The 27,707-nt window shown below is 49.7% G+C and overlaps 1 protein-coding gene across 5 annotated transcripts in view; it reads right to left on the reverse strand.

Moving 5' to 3' along the window:
• Positions 1–12,989, reverse strand: part of CUX2 (cut like homeobox 2) — a 224,487-nt gene extending 211,498 nt beyond the window's left edge. For all 5 annotated transcript variants that reach the window (XM_060193096.1, XM_060193093.1, XM_060193092.1 and 2 more), the window contains exon 1: positions 12,734–12,989. In XM_060193096.1, coding sequence (XP_060049079.1) covers positions 12,734–12,796 — 63 coding nt within the window. In that variant the 5' untranslated portion in view covers positions 12,797–12,989. The remainder of the gene's footprint in view (positions 1–12,733) is intronic.
• Between the last annotated feature and the right edge of the window lie 14,718 nt (positions 12,990–27,707).

The following is a 27,707-nucleotide window of genomic DNA, read 5'->3' on the forward strand; positions in this document are numbered from 1 at the left end:
CCTACCATCTGCCCTCATCCTCACCCCTCCATTCTCCGACACGACCAGCCTACCCCACACTAGTGTTCCTTCAGTCCCTGGATGTGCGACCCCAGGACCTTAGCACAGGTTGTGCCTATAGCTATGAAGTCTCTATTGTCTAAACTCTGCCTGACCACTGCATCAGCCAGGTCTCAGTCTAAATGTCACCAACTCAGAGTCTCCTTCCATAGCCTCCTGGAATAAACAGGAGTTTCCTACACCTTGATTTCAGTATCTGGTCAGTTTCTTTCCTCTGTTCTTTCTATTTAGGGAACTTCGCATGTGTCTGTTTAGCCTGTCCTCTACTCAGTACCTGGCACTATGTGACCCCCTCCCCATGCAACTGCCCATCCTGCATGTGCTCCATGAGTATTTGCTACTTGCTCAAGATGGGTCAGGCTCAGAGCAAAGGCTTTGGAGAGACTAGGTTCAAGTCCTGTGACATTGAACAAGTGACCAGACACTGTTCTCTAGGGTTGAGGGGGTTTCTCAGTTTCCTCATCTACCAAATGGAGGAACACTAGTACACTCTCCCCCCCCCAACTCCTACCCCAAATAAAAATAGTTGTAAGGAAGAAATAAGAACGATGTCCTAACAACCCAGAGAGCAGACCCCCCAACCCTGTGCCAGGGGGAGGACATGCAAGACAAAAGTTCCAGTCCCTGGGGCCATGCATGCCTAGTCAGTCTTTGATTCCATAAAAATTACACTGATAGGTAGGGCACATTACACTGGGAAAGACACCCCGGAACCAGCTGTGGAGCTGAGACGACCATGGAAGTGGGGATAGGAGGGGGCGCACAATTTTCTGTGAGGGAGAAAAACATCTGAAAAAGTTTTTTAATAAAGCCTACAAGTCTATCCCCTTCCTTCTTTATCAACGACACGATTTATTGACCGAGGAGGCCATATTGACTAAATAAATCTTGATAATGACCAAGGCAGCAATCAATACCTGCTTATTATCCGCCAGGGTGGAGAGTTCCATCTCACACGCACAGCAGGGAGCGCGGCTGACTGTGTGGTGCCATACTCCCGGGGGAGTCTCTCCCGTGTTATTATCCCATATCCCAGCACCCTAACACCTCCAGTGCCATCCAGGCTTGTAAGCCAGGGTTCCTTCCATGAACTGATGGGTGGTGGGGTGTTTTTAAGAGGTTAAAAAAAATTAAGGAAGAAAAATGGGAACTACAGATGGGGGGGAAACTTTGGGAATGGAGTTAGGAGGTGGGGTACCCTGAGCTGTGAGCGTGTCCTTAGTGGGGGCATGGGCCACCAGCAGACTTTGCTTCCAAATTTGAGTCCAAATTCAGACTCTGCAGCTTGTTGGTAAAGTAGCTGTGGGCTTAACCTTCTGTGCTTCAGTCTGCTCAGCTGTAAAAATAGGGGAAGCAGTTGTTTTCTGTACCTAGGGCAGTTGTAAAAATTAAGTGAAGTACAGCTTCTTTCTGTCCCCCAAACCCCCTTACCCATCAAAGCCTGTGAAAGCCAGGCCTTGCTAAGTAAGGCCAGCACCAAAAGGCATATGAAGGGGCTTCTGGGAGGGGCCCATCTACTGGCAGATGGCTGTAGGGGGTTGGGGCTGGGGAACTCTGGTTCTAAGGAAGACCCCTGTTTAGATCCCTGAGCTAGTGGGGTACATGGTATCCCCAAGGCCTGAATGCAGCTTGCTAGGCAACCAACACTACAAACAAGTCTTCAGGCTTCTCCCAGATGAGGACACTGCTGAGAAGCCAAGAGAAGCCAGTGCTGAGGGATAGTAAGCAACGCTGAAGGCAGCAGCCGAGCAGGTAAGGAAGGGCAAGGGCAGCTGTGCTCACTTCCAGACCCAGGCGAAAGGGCTCATGTGTTCATTTGTCAAACCTCTATGCCTATGAGTTGGCGGCTGTACGGAAGGCCCATCAGGTCGAATGCCAATCCAAGGACAACTAGACTGCACCAGGATGTGCTCACACTACAATGGTAATAATAATACCTGTTGATCTGGTAACTACTGACAGTCGACACTGAGGCAAGGCTGACGGCATGCCCCACCCTCAGCTAAGTGTCCACACAGGGCTGCTGCTATCTCAGCCGCTCAAGGGAAAGTTCTTCCTCCGAATGTCATGGAACAGATACTCTGTGTGGACAGGGGCTAGGCCTGTTTTGTTCACTGTTGCACTGCTGGACAGAGCAGGTGCTGAATACTGGCCATGAAACAAATGAATGACCTGTCAGCAACCCAGAGAAACTCCAATGGAGACAGAAAAACAGGCCTGGCAGGATCCTCAGAAGGAAACAGGTTAAATTCATTCCTCTTGCCTGACTGTAAACAAGGGGTCCTGGGCGGTCTGAAAAAGGGAATTCCTCAACTCCAGGGTCTCTAACTGGAGGCTTGGTCTCCCTGTGATGCCTGCTGAGATTGAATGTTGTCTGGTGCCGAAAGCATGAGCAGGCTGGTTGCATCCCCTGAGACTGCAAGGACCTGGTTTGAGCTGTCTGTGATGGAGGCCACCAAACCATCGCTAATGGTCCACAGCCTGCCGGCAATTAATTAATGGATTTATTAATTAGAATGAGAGCCACCTCCTAGGCTGGAATTGGGGTCACCAGTTTCTAAAGCAAGACTGACAGAGCTAAAGATAGACTCCTGTCCATGGCAGGCCTGAGGCCTGGGTCCAGTTCCCCAGCATGAAGCCAGCAACTTTCAAGCACAGCAAGGAGTGAAGAGGCTGGAGCTCTGAGGGGAGTTGGGTCCCTTGCACTACCCCTCAGGGCTCCCTGTTTAAAGTGGAGTCAGTGTAGCTGACCCCACTCTCCCTTCCACTGGCATCTGCCCATTCTATCATTCAGGTATTGACTGAGAACTTAATCTGTGCTTGTCCTCCCCAGGGAGGGAGGCAGCTCACAAAAAAAAAAGAAAAAAGAAAGAAAGCATAGTATCACAGGTGAGTGCAGGGAAAGGAGAGGGGGAGGCAAGATGTGATGTCTGAGTAGAAAGCTGAAAAGACAGAGAAAGAGAGAGAGCTGTGCAAATATCTGGGAAAGAGTGCCCTGAATATCAGTGGAAGAGCAAGTGCAAAGGTTCAGGGTTGGAACATGCTTGGCACGTTTACAGTCAGAGGAGCTTGAGTAAAAAGGGGCAAGGGGTAGGAGGTGAGAGCAAAGCAAGTGAGGAAGGGGAATGAGCAAGGAAAGGGGGGATCTCATCCCCAAGGTCTAGAGGCCAACTAGAACAGGCAGCCAGGAAGGTGGTGGAAGGGAAAGCTCCCCATCTCCCAATGACATAGCAGCATGTCCTATGTGCTTGGTGGCTATAGTGGGGTGGGCACCTGTGTCTCACTTCCTCTTTCCTGTGGGACAGCGGGTCACTGATGAGCAGACACAAAGGTGGGATTAAATGACAAGGGGATCAAGCTTCACCAGTGGTGAAACAGTGCTACAGGTGTGTGTGTGTGTGTGTGTGTGTGTGTTGTCTCTCCCTCTGCAGCACTATTTCCCTCTATTTAAACAAAAATATTTAAAAAGAAGAGAAAGGAAGGAAGGAAGGAAGGAAGGAGGAAATAAAGAAAGGAAGGCAGGAAGGAGGAAAGAAAGAAAGAAAGAAGGAAAAGAAGGAAGGAAGGAAGGAGAAAGGAAAGAAGGAAAGAAGGAAAGAAAGAAAGAAAGAAAGAAAGAAGGAAGGAAGGAAGGAAGGAAGGAAGGAAGGAAGGAAGGAAGGAAGGAAGCAATGGGTTTATCAGAGCTCGTGTTTGTGCATCTGGGATGGAGCAAGGGAGAGCAGCAATGACGGAAGGAAGCAGGTTGGCTGGACGTGTTCTCAACTGCTGAGGAGTCCAGAGCAGGCAGAGGCTCAGCTTTGGACTCGCGTTGGGCGCCCAGCTGCTGTAACAGGGAGACAGGTCTCTGAGAGTGGCCTTGGGCTGCCCGCCATCCCGCTCCCTCCAGAAGAGATCTGCACCCCACCATGCAGGGACCCTTGTAGGCTCACCTGACAGATGAGAAAACCAGGTCTTGGTTAGGAGAGAGGACACATGGCCAGGAAGGAGCAGAGCTGGAGTTTGGATCCCGACTGCTCTGCTCTGCCCTGTGTGTGATCACTAAGAGAAACAGGAGACTGGCAGAAGAGGCCTTGTGACTTGTCTAGAACTGGGCTAAGTTGTTTAAAATGCAAAGCAACGCCTGTACAGTTTACAGAGTGCCCAATGAGAGTGCTCCTGTGCTAAGCAGGATGGTATTTGGTCTCCACTAGCACATGGCTGGGAAGGGAGCAGAACCCAGCTCTTCTGCCTTCCTCCAGCTGCATTTTCTGCCCACTTCTGGGTTTAGCACATGCTCTATCCCCTGTGTGTTGCTTGTCCCTGTCCTTGTCCTCAAGATCCTGGCTAAAGGATGACTTCTCCCAGGCAGCCTCCCTTGAAGCTCAAACCTGCTGATTCCCCTGCTACTTCCTGCCACAGAATCCAGCCAGCCTGTAGCTGTGGCTGTCTGCCCAGTGAGAGGTACATCTGTGGACTCTGTGCAGGCACTTTGCCTTCCTGGTTCATCACGGTCTCGCCAACATATAATTACTATCTAGAGTATTTCTTTTAATGGTTGTTTATATAGTTGTCAGCTGCATCGTGAGTGGCATTTCCAGAATGAAGGACAATAATGATTATCATTGCTGTCTCACACAGCTTCATACACATGTAGCCAGACCCAAACCCCATTCCTCAAGGAGGGACAAGTGGCAGCCACCCCCACATTACAGATAAGAAAACTAAGGCTCAGTGAGGTTACATGATATGCCTAAGGTCACACAGCTGATATGTGGCAGAGGCAGGACTTGAACTCAGGCCACTCAGCTCTAGAGTTCACACTGACAGTCTCTGATTTTATAGCCCACACCACACCCCAACATGCATTAGGGTGGAAAGATGGGCACCCCAAGTGGGTGTTCCCCACCCAGGCCTCTGAGCGGCCACCCCACCCTGCTCAGGACCAGACTGCCCTAGTGAACCCTGTGGTCTCTGCACCCGTGGCACCCACACCCCAGACAGCCGGCTGGACGAGCCAATCGACCGTAATGGTTCCCGGGGCGCCGTTTATGCTGTCCAGTGTGAGCGAGTCTTAAGCACTGCTCAGCTCCCGGCGTCTCGGGCAGGCAACCAGCTCAGGCTGGAGAGGCCCCGGGATCGATACATATATTTTTTTAACTTCTTCCTTCCTTCCTTCCTTTTTAATGACAAGTGCTTGTCCTAGAATTGCTGTTTTTTTATTTGGCTAAACTGAAAGATGGCAGAAGCTGGGATGGCAGAAGCTGGGGACATGGGGGAAAGGGGGGAGCCTGGTAGGGAGGAAAGGGGGTAAGCAGTTAGTCACTCATCTGTTTGTGGGGGTGACTACACTACTGAGGACAAGGAGAGGCTTCTTCATGAAGCTGTTCTGAAAACAAAGCCCCTGTGAACACTGGGCTTTTGAAGTAAGGCTGCCAGTGGCCTGGATGGCCCTCTCTGGTGACTACCTGTGGCCCCTTGCATGGCCAGTCCACTGAACACCTCCAGCAGCAGACTGAGCCACAGCTGTTCATTTTATGTGGGTAACATCTTCAAAGGCATTTTAAAAGATGGCACCCATCTAAAGTGATGCATCCACTGGCCAAACGTAGCTTCCAGCCCGTAGCCTCGGCAGTCAGAGCTCCAGTAATACACAACATCACAACATGAGACTGGCGAGAACAGTAGGTTCCTGGTGGAGCAAGAAGGAGGAAGCCTGCCCAGAAATCTAGGAAACAGCCTGCAAGGCCAGCAAGTTCCAGGAGCTACTGTGCATTTGGCTTTCTCACTTCTCCCTCACTCTAAAAATATCACCCACAGTAGGAAGGCATGGAGCAGTAACTGGGTGCCCGGCGCTGTGGTACCCAGCCCCAGGGTCAACTGCTTTCATCATCAGGAGCAATCTAAAAGGTGGGGACTATTATTAGTTTCACTTAAAGACAAGGAAAGTTAGGCTCAGAGAGGCTAAGTTAACCACTCAAAGTCACCCAGCTGGTATGTGAAGGAATCAGGATAAAAGCCAGGCATCTGGGGAGGGGGACAGTGGTGCAGCTGGTTGACTGCACAAGGATCCAGGTTCAAGCTCCGGATCCCTACCTGAGGGGGGAAGCTTCACTAGTGGTGAAGCAGTACTGAAGGTGCCCCTGCCTTATCTCCTCCTTCTCTACCCAAAAATAATAAATAGATCAGAAAAAAGAGAGAGAAGGGGGGCTGGGTAGTAGTGCAGCAGGTTAAGCGCACATGGTGCAAAGTGCAAGGACTGGTGTAAGGATCCTGGTTCCAGCCCCCAGCTCCCCACTTTCAGGGAGGTTGCTTCGCAAGTGGTGAAGCAGGTCTGCAAGTGTCTATCTGTCTCTCCTCCTCTCTGTCTTCCTCTCCTCTCTCAATTTCTCTCTGTCCTATCCAACAACAACAGCTATAAAACAATAACAATAACAACCACAACAAGGGCAACAAAAATGGAAAAAAATAGCCTCCAGGAGCAGTGGATTCATAGTGCTGGCACTGAACCCCAGTGATAACCCTGGAGGCAAAAAAAAAAAAGTCACTTAAAAAAAGAGAGAGAGAGAGAGAAGAAGCCAGGCAAGGGCCTCTCACAGTATTGACCTCTCACACTTCCCTCTGGAATGAAAAGGTAAAGAACAAGTTTCTAGAACTGAGCTTGATTCACCTTAATATTCTTAACTAAAAAGTTAAAGCGACATCAACCATGCTACAGCCCATATAACAGCTATCAAGTATACCAGATATAGCAAATTATGGCCCTCAGGCCAAATCCGGCCCACTGCCTGTTTGTGTAAATAAAGTTTTAGTGGAACTTTTGTGCATGGCTGTTTTCATGCTGTAACAGCAGGCTGGACTCCTTGCTGGTAAAGTCTATTATCATCTGACTCTTAATAGAAAAAGGCTGTCACCCTGGTGGTAGACCAACCTTCCCTAGAGGGTCTAGAGAGATGCCAGACCCTGAAAAGGTCAAGGGGTGAGAACCCCCTGAGAACACACTGTCCTTTGAGCAGAATCATATTAACATATTAAAAGAGAAAGCGAGTTGGAGAAGCTTGTGTACCCTTCTTAAAGCTAAGTGGTCTTGACATTCTGGGCAAAGACTCAGTGAAATGGAAGCACCAGCCAGAAGAGGATCTGGAGGAAGACTGTCCCAGGGAGACAGAACCCAAGTGCAAAGGTACAAAAGTGAGAGTGTGTCCATTGTGTTTCTAGGATGGAAGAAAAAAAGAAAGTCACAATGACTGAAGCAGAGCAAAGAGGGGAGGGAGAGTGGCTGGAAATTAAGCTGGAGAGAGCACAGGCAGAGCAGATCCCACGGGGCCTGGCAATCAGAGGCCAGGTCCTTGGATTTTAATCTGAGTATGATAGGAGTATAGTATCCACATCCTGCCAAACACCACAAACCACTTTCTGCAGAGTGTTCATCAGGAGTTATAAGATCCCCATCCTTGAAATAATTTTTTATCTTGAAAACTTGCTTCAAGGGTCACTGGCCCCCACCATCATCATGATGGAGGCTAGTCAAAGGAAGATGGTGTGACTCACTGGCTCTCACAGTCTGGGCACCTGCTTGACATTTATAGCAGCCTGGCATAGCAGACTGGAGGGGCACAGCCAGCCCAGGCTGTGGATTAAGAACTGGGAGACTTGGAGTGATGGGTGAGATACCCAGGAGGACCAGGAGCTGCACAAACCATAGCTCCAGCTGCCCTTCCCCTCCTGTCAGCTACCTTTCTTCGCTGACACCTGCCACATAAGTACTGGCATAAATCAGGAGCACCCCTTGGAGGAAAAAAAAATCAAACAGAAGATTAGACCTTGGATTTCTAAGCCAGAAATAAAGGCAGACCACCACTAAGGTCCCTTCCTGACCTTTGCCAGACTGGGCCTCTGAATTAGTTGATCAGACAGAAAGCGGCCAGAAATTCAGCCTTTCAGAAAGCAGCATAGAAAGCCACCATTTCTATGCGGCCACCATTTCTATGCGGCCACCATCATCCAGAACCAAATTTAGCACAAGCCAAGGTGCTCACGTTTGAAATCCCATCTGCTGGAAGAAAGGTTACCACAACAGAATGTCAAGTTCGAAGATAGAATCCTCTTTTTAACAGGAGAATTGGGGGGGGGGGGATGAGGAGGAAGAAAAAAAGAACATCATCCCCCCCAAAAAAAAAAACATTTTAAAGGAAGAAAAAATGAAAATTCACCACTGCCATCAGAAAAGCCGTATCCTTGCATCCAAGCAGCACAGGGCTCATCTGAAATAACCCACCGAGAAGCCGATTTGCTTTCTTTAGATTTGTCTGGATTTTCTACAGTGAATGCAGGTATTAATAAAAGAAACTTGGAAACCCCTGAGAGCAAAAGCGGGCAGGGAGGAGCTGCTGTTCAGGTTTTCTTCTAGTTCTCAAAGAGGAAGCCCACCTTAGGGAAAGCAGTATCTGTCAAGGGGAGAAACGAGAATTTGGGTCTGCCCAGAAAAGACTGCTGGGCTCTTTAAATAACATTTCAGCACCTGTTTCTAGCTTCTTCTGGCAGCAAAGGCCCAGGGGGTATTCGTTCTGATGAACTGAGGAGGCAGATGGAATGGGGTCACCCACTGGCTAGAGGTGCAGGAGTCTAGGGGGCTCGTCAGTGGTGGGATCTCATTCCCAGAGCTGTATACACAGCACCCTCTCCCTCTGCCACTGCCCACCCTGGCTCCCCCTTGCCCAGTGCCAGCACCCCAGTGGGTTTGCTCCAAGCCCTTTCTGCTCACACTCCCTGCCCTGCAACCATTCTATTACTGTGAAGTTTCCAAAGTTAGGATTCCGCCAACAGGGCTGATAGCTTATTTACTGCTGTCATCTATAGAAAGAGGAATTTTGACACATTGTTAAATGATAGCACATTTAGATAAGTCAAGCTGTCAGAGGCTCTAATGGATGTCTAAACTCTCTGTGGCTGATATGTAAAATTTATGCACTTCAGAATATCATAAGGTTATAATATTTTAATCACATCCACGCTCTTTTCTAAACTTTGAGCAGGGAAAAACATTCCATCAAGCCTCATCTCCCGGGTGCCAAGAAACGGAGGCTTTCCAGAAGTTTCTTCAAACTCCTTTGCAAAGTATGGACTTGCCCTTACCCAGTCCATCTGCCAGCTCTAGCTGCTCCCTGCCCACTCGGGGTCTGTAGAAACCTCCCAGGCTTATATTAGGGGGGCCCTCCAGCCAACCTTGTCTCCTCCCCAGAAACACAGCTGTGCACTTAAGTGTGTACCTTCAGTTTGGACTGGATGCCTTCAAGTCTTGTTAACTTGATTAACCCTCGCAAGGGAATTAAAAAAAAAAATTGCAAAAGAGATTGGACCCAGAGCATCATAAAACAAAACCAAAAAAAGTGGCAAAGGAAAGCATGGAAAGAAAATCATGAAGGTATGAATCTGGTTCTGACTATTATACACAGAAAAGCCATAAAAAAATACTGCATTAGTAATGTTCACCATAAAACAATCTTATAACCAAATGAAATATGCCCAGCATTATCTTTGGGACGGAATTTTATTTCTTCTCATTTCCTGGGCTGCTAGCAGCTGAGTGGTGGGGGAGAAGAAAAGGACAGGCAAAGCAGTTTGGGGCTCCTGGTGCAGGGTGCCACCTCTCCCAGCATCTTTATTTCCCAGCAGTCCACCGGACAAGAAGGCAAATGCCTGACATCCATCATGGGGGAGCCAGGCCTCAGGATGGCGCTGGGAGGCCAGCACCTCCACATCTGAAGAACAGCGAATTCTGAGGGCTGTGCTGGGGCTGGCACAAGGTCACCTTTCTTGCTAGGATGATCTGCCCTGGGGACATGGGCTGTCTGTGCTGCCTGGGCCACTTGAACTGTCAGCAGCCAGGCCTCAGGGAAACCACTGGGCCTGAAAGGGGAAGGCAGACCACACCTCCATTGGGGGTTGGGGGGATCCCCTCTTGTCCTTATCTCAGCAATGGAAGTTTTCCTTTGGGTTATCTCCCCAGTAAGGGGGTGGGGGAGGATGAAAGTAAAAGTGTGGTCAGAGAAGTCATTAGCATTATGTACCAAAGATGATCCTGAGTAAAAGTGCTTAGGCTTCTAATCCATTTCCAACAAAAATGCCATTCGTGGGAATTTGGGGGTGGGGTGGGGTGGGGTGGGGAGGGACTACAGGTCTGACAACAAGTGAGGGGCTCAGTAAGGACCCCCAGGCAGCAGTGCGGGTCTTCCTGTTTGCATGCAGCCCTGTTTGTTCCTCCATTTCTGGAAGTGCACAGCCTTTCCAATTCCCACAGGGACACCCCCCCCCCCCACTTAATATCCATGTAAATGAGCTAACCTCCTTCTTCAAGAGCCTTCTCCTTTTGTGCCTGACATACCAGCCATTGTTTTAATGAGCAACCCCCCCCCCCAGCAATAAAAATCCAGTGAGAGGAGAGGGCTCAGCCTGGACCCCAGGTCCTGCCTGCACAAGCCTCACCTCCCTTCAAACTCTATCCTTCCCAGTTCCAGTTTGTGCTCACCACCCCCCCCCATCATCTTCTATAAACCCTAACAAAGGGTTCCCAGATCAATGGAAGTGCAGCTGGAATCAAGATTTGGGTGACCTCAACAGCTCCACAAAGACCCCCTAGATGGAGAGGGAAAAAGAGGGAGCTTCAATCCCCCACCACTCAGAAAACAGCACACATAACCACCACAGCTTCCCCAAGCCACCCCCACCCCTCAGAACTCAGCCCCAGCCTCTGTTCCCACCCCGATGTAGCCTGAGCTCCCCAGATTGAAAACGAGTTATCTAATGAAAATTGTGTTAACTGACATTCCGGCCAGCCGGGAGCAAATACCAGCGCTGTAAATCTCACCGCGGAAATTCTCTCCAGCCCAGAATAACAATAGGACCCTGCAAAGGGCTTTCACCAGCCCTTCTGGTTCCTCTCCTCTTGTCTGCCACGTTCTTGTCATTCCTTATGTTACAGAACATCAATCATAAATAAAGACGCTGTCCCCCAGCTGGCCGGGTCTCATTTACAAACATTAGCAGGGAATACGATTACCATTGGCCTTCGTGCCAAGCCCAATGTGGCTGCCCAACACTCTCTCTCTCTCTCTCTCTCTCACCCCCAGCCCCTACTCTTACAGAAAGGCCACTTTAGCATCATTTAAACCAGCGAGCACAGCTCACAGCCCTGCCGCCTCCGTTGGCCACCAACTGTAGCCCCAACTGGAGTGAGGACCTGGAATTACACACACTCGGTTATTAACTGAATGCCTGAGTGCCCCGATTTTCTCTCCAGCTCAGTGGCTTTGGGGAGGAGGTGAGCTGGTGGTGGGGGGTGGTGGTGGAAGGGAAGGGAGCTGGGAAGCAGCCAAGAAGGAGGGGGCTGTGTTGGAAACGCTCATCGGAAAAAAAAAACTTAAGAAACTGTGCACGCAGATTATTAAAAGGAAAAATATTAAAGAAAGAAAATAAAATAAAGTGGATCCCCTTTTCTCTCTAGACTGATGCTCTGGCTTCAACTAATGTGAAGGCCCAGGCGGATGCTCTGGTCGCCACCGGGTCAACTGCATCACCTCCCGCCCCGCCTGCCCTGCAACTTACTGGGGGCGGGGGGGGGGGGGCTGGAGTGTCGGGGCACCCAGGAATGAGCAGACAGCTAAGCTAAGCTTCCAAGGCGCCCCCTCTGAGCGCCAATCCTTCCCCCCACCAGTCCGGCCTCTTAGGGGGTCAGCATATAACAAACCCAAATTGTGTGTGTGTTTGGGGGGGGGGGCTCCCAGATAAAGGTGGAATGGGAAGAAAGTGCTATGGAAGAGGAGAAAGAGAAACAGGAGTGAAAGTGACAGGAAGGAGAGCGGAGGGGAGCGCAAGGAGGACCGGCAGGAGAGAGCAGACGCGAGGGAATCTCCATTTAAAAGTTCCCAGGGGCCGGGAGCCCGGCTCTCTGCAGCCCCCAGGCGGGAGCGCAAACTTCAGCGCACCCCCAGCCCGGCCTGCACGCCCGCCCTCACCTAGTCGGAGGCCCGCCCAAGGGGGGGGGGGCGGGCAGGAGCAAAGACGAACCCCAGGAGCCCGGCCAGAGGAGAGGTCAGCCGGGCTTCGGCGGCCAGTCCCGCGACGGTAGCAGCAGTAGGCGGCGGCGGCGGCCCCGGGTGGCGGCGCGTCCCGGCGGCTGGGCCAGGCAGGCTGACGGCGGCGAGGTGCGGGCAGCGTGCGGGAGCCGCCTCCTCCCCCGCCTCCCCGCCCCCCGAACCCCAGCCAGGCGCGGACAGGCACCGCGCGCTCCGCGGCCTCCCCGCGCCGCGAAGTTGGCAGGCACGCAAAGTGCCGCGCGCTGGGGGCCGCGGGGTCCTGCCCGCAGCCCCCAGCCCCGGCCCCCGGCCCCCGGCCCCCGGCCCCGCACCGCGGCCGCTGCCCTCCCCGCACTCCTCTCGGCCATCCGCCGGCTCGCTCCCGGCCCCGGCTCACTAGCGCTTCTCCACGGTCGCGGCGGCTAATCGATGATTGAACCGAACAAAGAGCAGCGGCGAGATCAATTCCTAATACCTATCGATGGACAGCGGGCAGCCGAGCCCCGGCGAGCTTCGGCGGCCGCCGCCCGCCGCCCCGGGGCGCCCGCCCGCTGCCCGGGGACCTCCCCACCGCGCCCCAGGGCTCCCCGCGGCCGCGCGGCCGGGCTGCCCACACTAACCTGGAGTCGCCGTAGATCAAATCGCTTCCAATATTGAAACATCGATCCTACATTGGCGGCCATCTTGGGGGCTATTCGAGACGCACACACACAAGAGTTTGGCTTTTCTCAATGGCTGCACTCAATATCCGGGCTGGACTCCCCCCGGCCCCAAGGCCGCCGCCGGCCGCCGGGGCCCTGAGCGCCGCTGCCCGGGGCCCCCGCGCCCCCGGCCTCCTGCCACCCGCTGCCCCTCGGCGCCGCCGCGCCGCCGCCGCCGGGCCCGGGAGCCGCGCGCCCCCCCGACCCCCGGAGGGCGCGGGCGGAGCGCGCCGGGCGGGGAGCTCGGCGCCCGCCCGGAGGAGGCGGCCGGGGCTGGGGAGGGTGGGGAGGGGTGGGGGGAGGCAGCCTCGCCGAGAGGCGCCGGCGCCGCCGCTGCCCTGCCTGCAGCCGGCTCCCGGGCCCGCGGAGCGCTCGCTGCATCTCCCCCCCAAGTCCGGGGTCGGTGTGCCGCGCGATTGCACTTGACTTTGGCTTTTTGCAAACTTATCAATACTGACGTAACGTGCTGATCAATGCAAACAGAAGTTTGGGCGGGGGCGGGGGGTGCAGCGGGAGGCCGGTGCGTGGGGGCGCCCTAGCCCACCCCCACTCTGCACCTGCTCCCCCACCCCCTGAATTACATACTTTTAAAAAAGTTAATAGTTTGCAATGATTTTTTTTCTTTTACAATCCGAGCACATATAGCACGTGCTTCGGGATGCTGCTGCTCCTCAGCGGGCTGGGCTTCGGATCCCAGGGTCACAGCTCGAAGCCAAGGCTTCTGAGAAGAGGGAGCCGGTCGGCGGTCGGGTGGGAGCCGCCCAGGGGCGCCACTGAGACGTGGGAAATGTCCGCTTTGCTGCGCGCAGTTACCCTCCATTATATCATTACGGTTATTATCAAGGGGTGGCGCCCTACCCAGAGTTCAGGGTTCTTTGGGGGCCTGAGGCGGGTCTCGGGACCTTTAGGATAGAAATTCCCGTTGCTGTTATTATTTAGGGGGAACCTTTCGCCCAATGATAGAGTCCTCCACAACTTTCCATGGGGAGACCACTCTACAGTTGGGATTATTACTGGAGGGTGTCCTCAGACAAACCTCGGAACTCCCTCCGACCCCTCCCTCAGCGATTTGGTTTTTATTGTTAATTTTCTGTAGAACGGGTTAGTTATTACTAAGATCTGTCGAGGGTCCCAGCCATGCTGTGGGGGACCGAGCCATAACAATCAAAGAGAGTTCTGCTATTGTTATCGTCTTTATTACTAGGGGCGTCTGCGGTATAGGAGCCCACCTGGAGAGAGGCTCCAGTCTTTTGCAAATTCCTCAGACCCCGACAACAAAGTGACCAAATTCTCATTTTTGACATTGTTCCTTTAATTTTTGCCTCTGGCTAAGCCAAAAATTTCCAGTCCCCCTCAACACTTCTACCCCTAGACAAACGGGCCCCCCAGCCCCCTCAATCACTAATCCACTTATCCTCTGACATGTCCCCAAACAAACCCACCCACCTTTTACCTTGCCACCCCCAGGGTATTTCCCCTTTTCTCTGGTCAGAAGGTTTGCTTGTATAGACAGCAAATGGAAATAATATTCTCCTTTTATGACCCAGCTTGGACTTCTGACATCACTCTTGGTCTGGGACAATAGATCAATAGAGAGGGTTATAAAAAAGATAAAGTTTAGAAGAGTTGTAAAGGAGAGAGAATAGTGATGGATATTTTTTATGATTTTCCAATATTTGTGTCTTAGAGCACGTGCTTCAAGGCAATTAAAGTTTTTAATGTAATGTAAATAATTGTTTCATAAATGCTTCAGAGCAAAGTGTGATCTTTCTGAGCAATCACTCGAGCCGTTTTAAAAAATGGAATGTGATTTAAACGAGGATACTGTATTTCTGTTCCCATCCCCATACATTTTCCATGAGGCCTGGGTAAATATACTAATGTACAAGTTGAAAGACTCATAAGACCAAAAGTACAGCATGCACAAAGATGCAATGAATTAGACCTAGTTAGCAATTCTGAGTGGCCTGTTTTCTTGCCAGATTAAATTGCACATGATGTGTGGTTTATCTCAGCTCTGGATAACTTCACATTTAAATTACAGCTCTCCTCTCTGCAAAATAAATTCAGGGAAATTTCCTAACCATTGCATGGCAATATATATGTTTTTAATGGTTACATTTTCTCCTGAGCATCTGGAAATCTTGCAACTTCCTTGTCTCTGAGAGAGAGATTAAGACCTGTAGGAGAAGGCAAAGAGTGTGAAACCCTTCAAAGCAATTTTTCACAAACCAAGATTATTTTAAACTTATGTCTGACTCTGTAGTCATGGAACAAACTGACACCATGGCCTGCCAGGCATGCTATGCAGAGGACACATGATCTCAGTGGCATTTCTGCCCAAAGTGCATAGTCTTAGTATAGTGATAAAGAAATGCTGGACAAACACAAGCAGAGGGGAAATTCTACAAAAGGAACAGCCTGTTCGCTTTTAAAATGTCAGCGCCACATGAGAAACACAGGAAGACTGAAGAAGTAGTCTGGATTCAGGGAAGCAAGTGAAAGAGACTTGACAAGTGATTAAAACGTATGATCCGGGATTTCCTTTTGCTTTAAAGTGCATTAATTGGAGCCAATGGCACATTTTAAAAAGTCAATAGATTAGGTAATGATATCTTATCAATGTTAATTTCCTGGTTTTCATCATTGTACTTGGCTGTGTAATACAATATCCTTGTTTTCAAAGAGCATGATGAAGTATTTAGGGGTACAGGAACAGACAGCATGTCTGCAGTTCTTAAACAGTTCAGTCAAAAAGAATATGCATCTATTTATCTATATCTATTTACAAAAAGAGCACGATGCAACAAATGCTGCTAAATGTTAACATTTGAAGACTCCAGGTTTAGTGAATGCAGAAATTCCTTGTACTTTGTTCGAGACATGGCTAGGAATCTGAAATTTGTCAAAAGTTAAAAGGAAAAAATAATAATGTTAACTCATATCTGGCCAGCCGTGTTTCTGAGATTAGGAACCACTGCATGGAATTTCTGCATGGGACTTTCTCAGTCCCTAATGAGTGGAGGCTGCGCCTTTGACCGAGCAGGAAATTGCCACAGCAAACATGCTTACCGAGGAGCTGAGAGAAAATCCTATAATTCAGATTGTTTTAAGTCTGTGATATTTTTAAATGACTTAATGCAGTGGGTCTCTGAAGGATTCCGACAATTTTAATGGTAGAAACTTGCAGTCCCACTGAGGAATGGGCTACTACATAAAGACTGAATGATTGTGTCTTTCTGTCTGGGCTGTAACATATTAGCTTTGCGTAGTGGCTTATTGCTTTATTCACAAAATAAATTTCTGCCGTCTCTCCCCCACCATATTCCAAGTGCACTGTGAGCCTGTGCCTTATTAGATGCGGGGGCTTCCATTGCAGAGGCATCTGTTAGCATCTCCGGCTCAGCAATAATGAATTAAGCAGTTAAGTACTTACCCCCTCAACAGAGTTCTCAGGAGAAATAATATTACTATGGGTGTTCTTTAGTGAAAGATGGTAAGTCAGGAGATTTAGAGCTTTACAGCCAACAATCAGCCTTGGATTGGGGGACTAAAGTACTAAAATATTTTATGTTTTTGTGTAAAGATGTTTTTCAAGGTCTAGCACACTCTTCCCCAAAACACACACACACACACACACACACACACTTCCTTGGGTTCCAGGTTAATTCTGGGATTCTCAAAGACCATCAAGATAGGTATTTAAACATTACAGCCAAGAAGATGCCTGCCCCCATCCTGGAGGTAAACAGAGGGTAATCGGGGCAGCTTATCCTGAGAGTAAAAGGAGCCAGATACTTGAGGAAATTCATAAACTGCACAAATTTCAGGGGAAATGATGGCAGGTCGTTAGCCACACACATAATGATATGCGCAATCCCCAGCTTCAAAGCTGAAACAAAAGAAAATGTCTTTCGGTGGTTTTTCAGTGCCCACTGCAGCTGCTAGACAGTGAAACAGCCTGGCTGTGGATCCACATTCATCTGGGAGCAGTGGGGCATCCAGGAGGACATGGGAGGGTCTGATTAGCACCTGTAGGGGTGTACTTCTGAAACTGGGCCCTGTACTGAGGTCTGGACCCAGAGGACAGAGTGACAGGCTACAAGGTTTGTGTGTGAACCCCCTGGCACAACACTGTCAAGCATGGGTATTATTAAACACCTGCTGGAGTTATTAAGCCCAATGCTGGAGGCTTTATCAATAAGCCACTATCACAGCATGCCACAGTTGGGAGCCAGACTGCCTCTAGGGCTGGCCCATCAAGCTAGGAATTCCGGCTCTGCCACCTACAAGCTCTATGACCCTAAGCAAGTTATTTTCCCTCTCTGTGCTTCATTTTCCTCCTGTGGACTATGGCGCTGATAACTCTACTGTGGAGTGGGAAGCAACTCATCACATTGTATTATCATGTGCAAGGGCCTGGTTTTAAGCCCCTGGCACCGTATGGGAGTGACTTGCAATGGGGAAGCTTCATGAATGGTGGAGCAGTGCTGTGTTGTCTCTCCTCTCTCTGGCTCCCTCTCAAACCTGGGGCTCTGTACACTGGACCCTGCCCTGCCTCTTCCAGAGAGGAAGACTGTATGAGAAAGCAAATGTGGCAGTAAGGGCTGCAGCCCTAACCACAGGCTGGCTCTTAGTGACAATCATGCTGGAGGGGCATGATCTCAGCAGAGGCAGGCTCCCATGGCCTGATTCCCCATCCGACCTGAGAATAATTAAACACGTGATAGTGCATTCATATTGTGCTGATTATTCTCCTTTTGCTCCCCTCTCCCAGCTCAGTGCCCTGGGAAACTGAAACCTGTGGACTACATCTCCCAGGCTCCCTTGCTCTCTGGCATCCAGTTGGGCTTGGCCAATGAGAGGCTTTGATTAGAGAGAAGGTGGAAGGAGCCAAAGGCTGGGGTATCTGTTCTGCTCTTTCCCTTACCTCCCTACAGTCTGGCCCGTCTATGAGCACAAGCCGTCAAGCTGTCCTTCTCCTACTCAGCTCCAATAATGGCTTCCACTCCTACCTCTTCAGATCTGGGAACAAATGGCATCCCCCTCTCATTAGCACCTGAGCACCCCAACATTTCTTTGCCCACAGCTTTGTAAATAGTCTCCTTAATAACAAACCCAGCTCCTGGGATCTGATACATCTCCCACAGAATACCATGCAGTTATGAAGACAGAGGAGGGTGGTTTATTTCTGCTGTGGTTAAAAGATGTTTAGGACACCTGCTTAAGTGAACAGAAACAGGTCATGAAGCAATATAAAAAAATAATCTCATATTTGAGGGAGGTTTTTTCATAATGATAGAAGATTTGATTCAATACAAAGATTTAATAATCCTAAATTTGGTGCACAGAAAAGTAATATGATCTTTCTGTTTATAAAGTTATGTTAACTGAGCTACATTAAAAACAGACAAGTCAGTAGTCACAAAGGAACTTACTAACAGATTTCTCAATACTAGACAAAATAAACATACAAAAGAATCGGTAAGAATTTAGAAGATTTGGGGGTCGGGCAGTGGTGTACTGAGTTAAGTGCACATAGTACGAAGCTCAAGCACCTGCTCAAGGATCCTTGGTCGAACCTCTGTCTCCCCAGCAGAGGGGTCGCCTCACAAGCAGTAAAGCAGGTCTGCAGGTGTTTTTCTCTCTGTCTCACTGTCTTCCCCTCCCCTCTCAATTTCTCTCTGTTCTATCCAATTAAAAAATAATAATAATCTCTTTTGCCTCCAGGGTATGTTCTATCCAGTTAAAAAATAATAATAATCTCTTTTGCCTCCAGGGTTATGGCTGGGGTTTAGTGCTGACACTACAAATCCACAGTTCCTGGCTGCCATTTTTTTCTCATTTTATTTGAAAAAACAGAAATTGAGAGGGAAGGTGAGATAGAGTGGGAGAGAGAAAGTGAAACACCTGCAGACCTGTTTCACCACTTGTGAAGCATCTCCCCTGCAGCTGGGGAGCCAGGGACGCAAATCCAGATCTTTGCATGGGTCCTTTTTAAAAAATGTGCTTAGAAAAAATTAAGGAAAGCTAGATTACAAGTAGTTATAAGGCATTAGTTATTATAAAAAAATAACTTTAACTTCCAGCTTTTGGTTTCCTTTTCTCATGAGGAATCTTCATTCACTGAAGAAGGCAGGGTGGGAAAGTGTGTTCTCTCCTCAACCCTGGTTGACAGATATACCAGATAACCATATTCACTGAGGCATCTGTAAGAGAAGATTATGCCTCTTGGGTTGGAGGATGTAACACAGTGAAGATATCATTTATCTCAAATAAAGTAATAAATTTAAGACCATTCCAATCACAGTCTTATTAGGTCATAGAACTTGACAATTCTTGTGAAGATTCGAGAATCAAAACTAGTGGTCCGGGAGGTGGCACAGTGGATAAAGCATCGGACTCTCAAGTATGAGGTCCTGAGTTTGATCCCAGCAGCACATGTACCAGAGTGATGTCTGGCTCTTTCTCTCTCCTCCTATGTTTCTCATTAATAAATAAATATTTTTTAAAAGAATCAAAACTAGTCAGTACAAGTTTAAAAACTAAAACGATGGACACTTTTCTTTTTTTTTTTCCTCCAGGGTTATTGCTGGGCTCGGTGCCTGCACCATGAAACCACCGCTCCTGGAGGCCATTTTTCCCCCTTTTTGTTGCCCTAGTTGTTGCAGCCTCGTTGCAGTTATTATTGCCATTGTTGACGTTGCTTTGTTGTTGGATAGGACAGAGAGAAATGGAGAGAGGAGGGGAAGACAGAGAGAGAAGAGAAAGATAGACACCTGCAGACCTGCTTCCCCGCCCATGAAGCAACTCCCCTGCAGGTGGGGAGCCGGGGTTCCAACCGGGATCCTTACGCCGGTCCCTGCGCTTTGCGCCACATGCGCTTAACCCACTGTGCCACCGCCCGACTCCCACAATGGACACTTTTCTATTAGATGTTAAGACACAAATAAAGCTATAACAATAAAGACAGAAGAGGGCTGGGTGGTGGTGCACTTAGTTGAACACACGTGTTACAATGCACAAGGACCCCATTTGGCCCCCTGGTCCCCACCTGCAAAGCTAAGCTTTGTAAGCAGTGAAACAGTACTGCAGGTTTTTCTCTCTCTCTCTCTCTCTGTCTCTGTGTGTGTCTGTGTCTTCCCCTTCCCTCTCAATTTTTGTCTCTATCCAATAAATAAATAAAAAAGTTTTTAAAAAAAAATCAGAAAGAGTGGGCTGGGTGGTGGTGCAGTGGATAAAGCATTGGACTCTTAAGCATAAAGTCCTGAGTTCAACAACCAGCAGCACATGCACCAGAGTAATGTCTGGTTCTTTCTTTCTCTCTCTCCTCCTATCTGTCTAATAAAAAAATTTTTTTAATCACAAAGACAATAGATGCAGGAGACAAAATGAAAATCCTAGAAACATTCATACAAACCTAGATCAGGTACACAATATAGAAGGCAGAGTCAGTATGAAAAACTAGTGGGGAAAAGGTAGCTTGCTTGCTTGCTTTTCTTTTACTTCATTTTGTAAGTGTAGGCTAACCTGGTAACACAGGTGAAAGGCACAATGAGGTTAATACCTCACACCATCCACAAAGGTCAAGTCTATATGCAAGTGTCTATGCACCAGGGATTCTAAGAGAGAAACTCAACATGTTCCTTTGTTTTCCCAAAAGCACAGAACATTTGGTCAGAACATTCTGTCTTTCTTAAAGACTTTACCATGCCATGTCTGCTTATTTATTCATTTACTTATTTATGCCTCCAGTGTTATCTCTAGGGCTCAGTGCCTGTACTATGAATCCACTGCTCCTAGTTGCCATCTTTTTCTGTTGTTGTTGCTGTTGGATAGGACTGAGAGAAACTGAGAGAAGAGGGGATGACAGAGAAGGAGAGAGAAAGATAGACACCTGCAGACCTGCTTCACTGCTTAGGAGGCAACCCCCCTGCAGGTAGGGAGCCGAGGGCGCGAACTGGGATCCTTGTGCGGGTCCTAAGCTTTGTACTAGGTGCGCTTAACCTGGTGCGCCATGGCCTGACCCTCTTTTCTTTCTTTCTTTTTTTTTTAAATATTTTATTTTATTTATTTATTCCCTTTTGTTGCCCTTGTTGTTTTATTGTTGTAGTTATTATTGTTGTTGTCATTGTTGGATAGGACAGAGAGAAATGGAGAGAGGAGGGGAAGACAGAGAGGAGGAGAGAAAGCTAGACACCTGCAGACCTGCTTCACCGCTTGTGAAGCGACTCCCCTGCAGGTGGGGAGCCGGGGTTCGAACAGGGATCCTCTTTTCTTTCTTTACTTTTAAATGGGAGAGAGATTGGAGCATCACTCCATCATATGCCGTGTCAGGGACTAAAATCAGGGCCTCACAGTACAACATATATACTCTGCCTATTGTCCCAGGCCCAATTTTTACACTTTCATGACAGAGAGATGGGGAGGGCTGGAGAGATAGTTCACTGGGTAGAGTGTGTGCCTTATCAAATGACTGTGAAGAGGTTTGAATCCTGGAATCACATGGCAGGTGCTGTGGCACTGGAAGAAACTTCAGTTTTTTCTCTTTCTGCCTCTCTGTGTCTATTGAAACATGGTCTGGTTTGCTGGAAGTGTGTATGTATGGGGATCAGACTCTGCACTAAAAGAAAGAGGTAGGGAGGGTGAGAGTCCAAAGCACTGCTCCAACATCCACAGAGCTCTGGTTGTTTAATCTCTGTGGCTCCCATGTGGTGGTGGGGAGCACACCCAGGGCACACACTCCAACACAGAGCCACTTCCCAAGTATTTTTTTTAAGCATCCTGAGAACTCTGGCCTCACACTAGCCCAGACACCTCTCCAGAGATGGCTCTGTAGCCAGAACCATGGCTAAGTTCCTCTCCAGCAGCCCCAGAGTGAAACAACACTTGGCCTTCAGTATTGTCTGAAGCCTGTTTTACATAGCCACTGACCATCAGACACACAGCTTTGCTCAGCCCCAAGAAGCTGCCTGGACACTGGGATGCCATCCAACTCTGCAGACTGGACAAAGACCTTAGACCTCAGAGCACACAGCACAGAATTCACACACACAGGTAGCCCTCAAGCTCTGGAGAGCACACACATCTGCTCGGGAACAAACACCCGACCTCAGCCCAGGGCCTATGGCACTCACAATGCACATACAGGTGCATATCTATGCATGTGCACTAGTACTCACAGCCCAGGTTTCTGAAGCTTCGGTTTGCTCTGGAGGAAGGAGCCTGTTCTGGAGGAGAGAGTTCAGTGAAGTGCAGCAGAAGATGCTCAATATTCGGGGTGAGTCACCTGCTGCAGGTCCCCAGCACCCTCTCAGCCAGGGCAGCAAGGTCTCTTCCAGCCCAAGGGAGTCAATCTGGAGAAAGCCCCCTCTGGTGGACACTCAGCATATTGGCCAGCCACTGGACCAGAGGTGTGACCTGGGATGCTGGTCAGAAGAAGCAGACTAGAGCTAGACCTGAGGGCTCCCTCTATTCTGCCAGATCACCCCTCTCTCCTCCTACCCACATGCCTGGGCAGCAGTTTCCTTCAACAGAGGCAGAAGAAGAGCTGAGGTCCCGGGCAGGAATAGACTAGCTGCTCTGAAGGTGCTGTTCCCCCTACCCATCAGTGTTCTCAGGTATAAGCTGGGGTCACCTCGAAGACAGGTGTTGGAGGGCAGCCAGTGGCACCACAGCCATTGTCAGCTGCTTTGTAGCCCTGGATCAGGTGGCCGGAGTCTGAAGTCAGAGCTGGGCTCCCTGCTTCCAGTGCCAGGTTACCCCCAGCCTGTGTCACCTGCCCCAGAGAGGGGTGAGGCCCCCGTGGGTGGGTGGGAAAAGCACACAGCATCACAGGAACAAAGTCAGCCACACTCTAACTCCACTTCAATCCAGTCTGACATGGGTGGTGTATCATTTAGGGGTGATAAGAGGTAGAGCCGGAGCCAGAGCAGCCCCGGGTTCAGATTCTACTTCAGGGGACCGGGTGGTAGCGCAGTGGGTTAAGCACATATGGCACAAAGCCAAGGACCTGCGTAAGGATCCTGGTTGGAGCCCCCACCTCCCCATCTGCATGGGGGTCGCTTCACAGGCGGTGAAGTGGTCTGCAGGTGTCTGTCTTTCTCTCCCCCTCTGTCTTCCCCTCCTTTCTTGACTTCTCTCTGTCCTATCCAACAACGACAGCAATGACAACATAATAAAAACAACAATGATAAACAACAAGGACAACCAAAAAAAAAAAAGGAAAAAATAGCCTCCAGGAGCAGTAGATTAGTAATACAGGCACTGAACCCCAGCAATAACCCTGGAGGCAAAAAAAAAAAAAACAAACAAAACCCAGTTCTACTTCAAGTGACTAGGGAGGTGGTTAGATGGGCCATATTTGTAACAAAAAGTCCCGAGTTTGAACTCTGGCATCAAGTATGCCGGAGTGATGCCCTAGTCCTTCCACTTTGTCTCTTTCCTTAATAAACTTGACCACTTCTTAGATGTGATACTGGGCACATTATCCCACCTCTCTGAAGCTAGTTTCCCTATCTGTGCAAATGGAACCTATCTGTGTCCTCTCAGAGGAGACCACGTATGTGGAGAGACTGACCTCAGCCCACAAGTTCAGGTTGCCACCATCAGAGTTGGACTTGGGGAAACAAGTGCTGGAGGCATGGCAGTGATGAGTCCCAGGAGCCCAGGGTGACAGTGCCATTGTGAGAATGTAAAGACCATGAGCCAGGACTGCACTGCACGCAAAGCATTAGCTCACTCAATGCCACCACAGCTCCAGGGAGCAGGGACTGTAAATGTTCTTTTAATTTATTCAATTTTATTTTTCATGATTTGAGGGAGGTGTGGGGGCCAGGGACTCACACATGTAAGTTTCACTGCTCCCAGGCCCACCTTTTCATTCCTTTAAAAAAAATTTTCAGATAGAGAGACCAAAGCACCAGAGCTTCCCCCCAGTGTTGTGGTCCCCCTATGTGGTCCCAGGGCTCACACTCCAGTCACATGTGTAGCAAGCCACCCACTTAACTGGAGAAGTCATCTCCAGGCCCTTAATATTCGTTTTAGTGCAGTGGGGAAAATGAACTCAAAACCTTGCATATATATTATACTACTGAGCAGCCTTCCACACCCAGTCTTCTCTCTTTATTTCTTTCATTTAGAGAGAGGTGAGAGAAAGAGAAAGATAGAGAGAGAGAGATGCCACAGCACCACTCCACCATCTGTGGTGCTCCCATAGGGTGCAGGGATTTGAACCTAGAGCCTCTCGAATGGTGAGGTGCATGCTTTATTGGATGAACTGCCTCCTGGCCCAGTTTTCTGTTTTCACAGAAGACAGTGAGATGATCAACATGCCCAGAGCCACAGGGTCAGGAAGTGGAGTGAAATCCAGGCAGCTAGCCCCAAGCACCCTGGGTTCCACTCACCCTCTGCTCCTTGTAAGTCCTGCCAGCTCTGACCTGAGTCTGGAAAGTTCCCTAAGCAGCTCTTCCCCATCACCCTGGAGGGCCAGAGGCTCCATGTATGTCCTGGAGGAGGATAGAGTGATGATCTTAGAGAGGCAATAAACAGGATGGGAAATGACACTAAAGAGCAGTTGCTAATCACGGGAGGCTGCTAAGTGGCAGGAAGGTAGAGAGAACCAAGCTGCTGAGGCCCAGGCCCACATAGAAATTTCACATCACAGCAGAGCAGAGGGACAGACGGTGGCCCCGAGAGATGAATGTATGAGATTAGGCACAGGAAAGTGTGCATACCACACTTTATTTAATACTCAGCCACTGGGAAATGGCCATCTGATGGGGCAGCAATGGGAAAGTCAAGTTTGATGAGGTACATGGCATGGGATAGGGGTTTGAATCCTGAGTCTGACTCCCAGGCTGTGTGGCTGAGACTCAGACACTCAGCCTCTCTGGATATCTGCTTCCTCGTCAAGAAAAGGGGAATGGCTGGGCGGTGGTTCCACACACCTTACTATGCTTCCGCATAAGGTTCTAGATTTGTATTGGGGGAAAATTACTAACCGAGGTTGTTTCCTTAACATTAAAAGTTCGACACACATAATGTCATCAGAGAGTTGAGGAGAAAGCATGATTTGGTACTTCTTGTCATTTCTGCCCTCAACAGGTTCAGTGCCTGGTACCCTGGGGAAGCCCTATGGATAGCATCAAGGCAACGCTGTGGCTGGTGGAGCAGTGCTTTGTGTCTCCCCTTTTCCTTCTCTCTCTCAAGTGCACAGACATAAACAGGGGAGTAACGGGTGGCTAATGATGTCACTGGCACGGTCCTTCTCCCTCATTGGTGTCCAAAGCCATGTGGCTTCAGTGACACATGTCCCTGCCACTGGAGCCCGAGTTTGGCCACATGAAGTGCTTTGGCCAACTGGAGGGGGAGGAGTACTGGCAGGCCAGCGCTGGGCCAGCTTCTCAGGCTCTACTGTGCATCTCACTGGCCTCCACCACTGAGCCTTCCCCGGGAGAGAAAGTGTGAGCCCCATCCTCTCAGCTAAGACTTGGGTTTCTCCTCACCAAACAGCCCACCTTGAAGTCCTCTACAGCATTCTTTTTCTGCCGTGGAAGGGGTGGCCAGACACACCCAAAACCAGTTCTGTTTTCCCCTTGGGGGGAGGAGAGGCTAGAAAAGAGGAAAGAAACACCAAGCAGCTGCCTTTCCACACGAGCTGACCAAGACACGCTTGACACTTACTCCTCTCCAACCCTCTCAGTCAAGTCTCTGACAGAGACAGACCTGGCAAGAGAGGGGTAACTAGGGGTCTGCTGCTGGGGGCTCTGTGCAACTGTAGGGCTGTCTGGCCAGGGGCTGCTGGCCCTGAGGATGTGGGATGACCTCTTTTTTTAGAAAGCCTGGGCTCTGTTCTCTATACTCCTGAGCTCAGTGGCCAGCAACCCAGCTGCCCAGGTTCCCCTGCTCCTCTCAGCCAGGGTGATAGCCCTTTTTCTGCCAAGGGCCATTTGGAGACTCATAACATCATTCATGGGCTATACAAAATAGTCAGCTTAAAAACTAGCATTTAATGTTACCTTGAGAAAATCTCAAAGATATATTAAATTTCGAGGCCTGCCTGATACTCCCCACCCCGATCCAAGCAGCTGATTGCTGATCTGATCTCATCTACACCACCCCCAACAACACCCAGAGAATTGGGCTCTATCACTCACTGCTTGGCACATCAAGCTACTGTCACTCAAGCTGGGGCACAGAAGAGGACCCCAGCTTTGCTCATGCTGAGGGTCCCAGGGCCCCAGAATGGAGACTGCATCTCACCCCTAAAGCAAAGGCAGCTGAAGCTCTCAAAGGGAACATGCTAAGCATGAGTATGTGGGCACCCTCTCCCCCAAAGGGAGGGTGCTGGCTGGGGAGCAGGGCCTGGGACAGCAGGGCAGCGTGGGCTGGAAGCCAGGTCCCTGCCGCATCCACTTCACATCTTCCCAGGAGAGGTCAAAGGTGAAGGAGAGTCAGCTTGCCACAGGCACAGACAGCAGGGGGAGGCAGTGAGCTGGGCAGCTGCCCAAGTGTCCACAGTTCTGCATGTGTCCCTGTGGCCCCAGACCTTCCAGATGTTTCTAGAGTGTGCACAAAACAGCCTCTAAAACCTGGAATCCATGGGGAGGAAAGTGGTCCTCTTTTAGGGGGTCAATCTTTTGAACTGCTTTTTTTTTTCATCAGAGAGAGAATGGCTGCAGAAATAGCTTAACTTTTCTTCTAGCGTTTGCCCTTCTTCCGTAGCCAGTCAACAGCGTCAGGTTGAGCCTGATGTAAAATTTCGAGACCTCCTTTGAATCTGGAGAGGTGGCAGTCGTTGACTATGTGGGTCATAGTCTGTCTGGAGCCGCAGGGGCAGTTCGGGTCGTCTCTGGCTCCCCAGCGATGGAACATAGCCGCGCACCGGCCATGGCCTGTTCCATAGCGATTGAGGAGGGCCCAATCATAACGTGCTAGGTCAAAGCCGGGTTGACGCTTGCAGGGGTCTGTGATGAGGTGCTTGTTCTTTACCTCAGCTGACTGCCAACTCTGTTTCCAAGAGACTGGAACAGAGAAGTTCAGTGTAGGCATAGGGGACCAGATTGGGTGACGAGACGTCAAGCGTTGGACAGGGTGGGTGAAGATATCTGCGTATATTGGCAGGTCCGGTCGAGCGTAGACGTGGGAAATGAATTTAGACGATGCCGCATCCTGACGAATATCTGGAGGGGCGATGTTGCTAAGAACTGGCAGCCATGGAACTGGGGTGGAACGGATGGTTCCAGAAATTATCCTCATGGAGGAATATAATTTGGAATCGACCAAGTGGACATGGGGGCTACGGAACCATCCTGGGGCACAGTATTCTGCAGTGGAATAGCATAATGCCAGAGATGATGATCGTAGTGTGAAAGCGCTCGCGCCCCATGAGGAGCTGGCCAGTCTTGCAATGATGTTATTCCTCGCGCCCACCTTTGCTGCAGTTTTTATGAGATGTTCATGAAATGACAGAGTGCGATCCAGAGTAATGCCAAGATAGACTGGCTGGGGTTCATGCCAGATTCTCGTATCGCCAAGCTGCACATTAAGCTCACGCGAGGCCGAGGCATGGTGTAGATGGAAAACAGATGATACCGTTTTTGCAGTGCTAGGGATTAGTCGCCATTTTTTACAGTAATCAGATATCAGAGACATGTCTTTTGTGAGTGTTTCCTCGAGGATGTTGAACTTTGATGCTTGAGTTGCACAGCAGATGTCATCGGCGTAGATGAACTTCCTTGAAGAAATTTCTGGGAGGTCATTGATGTAAATATTAAATAGCAGAGGAGCCAGAACAGAGCCCTGGGGGAGGCCACTTGAGACAAGTCTCCATCTGCTAGACTTGTCACCCAGATGCACCCAGAATCTTCTGTTTTGGAGAAGAAACGATATA

This window comes from Erinaceus europaeus, chromosome 6 (assembly GCF_950295315.1).
Source record: "Erinaceus europaeus chromosome 6, mEriEur2.1, whole genome shotgun sequence".
In the NCBI taxonomy this organism is placed as follows: domain Eukaryota; kingdom Metazoa; phylum Chordata; class Mammalia; order Eulipotyphla; family Erinaceidae; genus Erinaceus; species Erinaceus europaeus.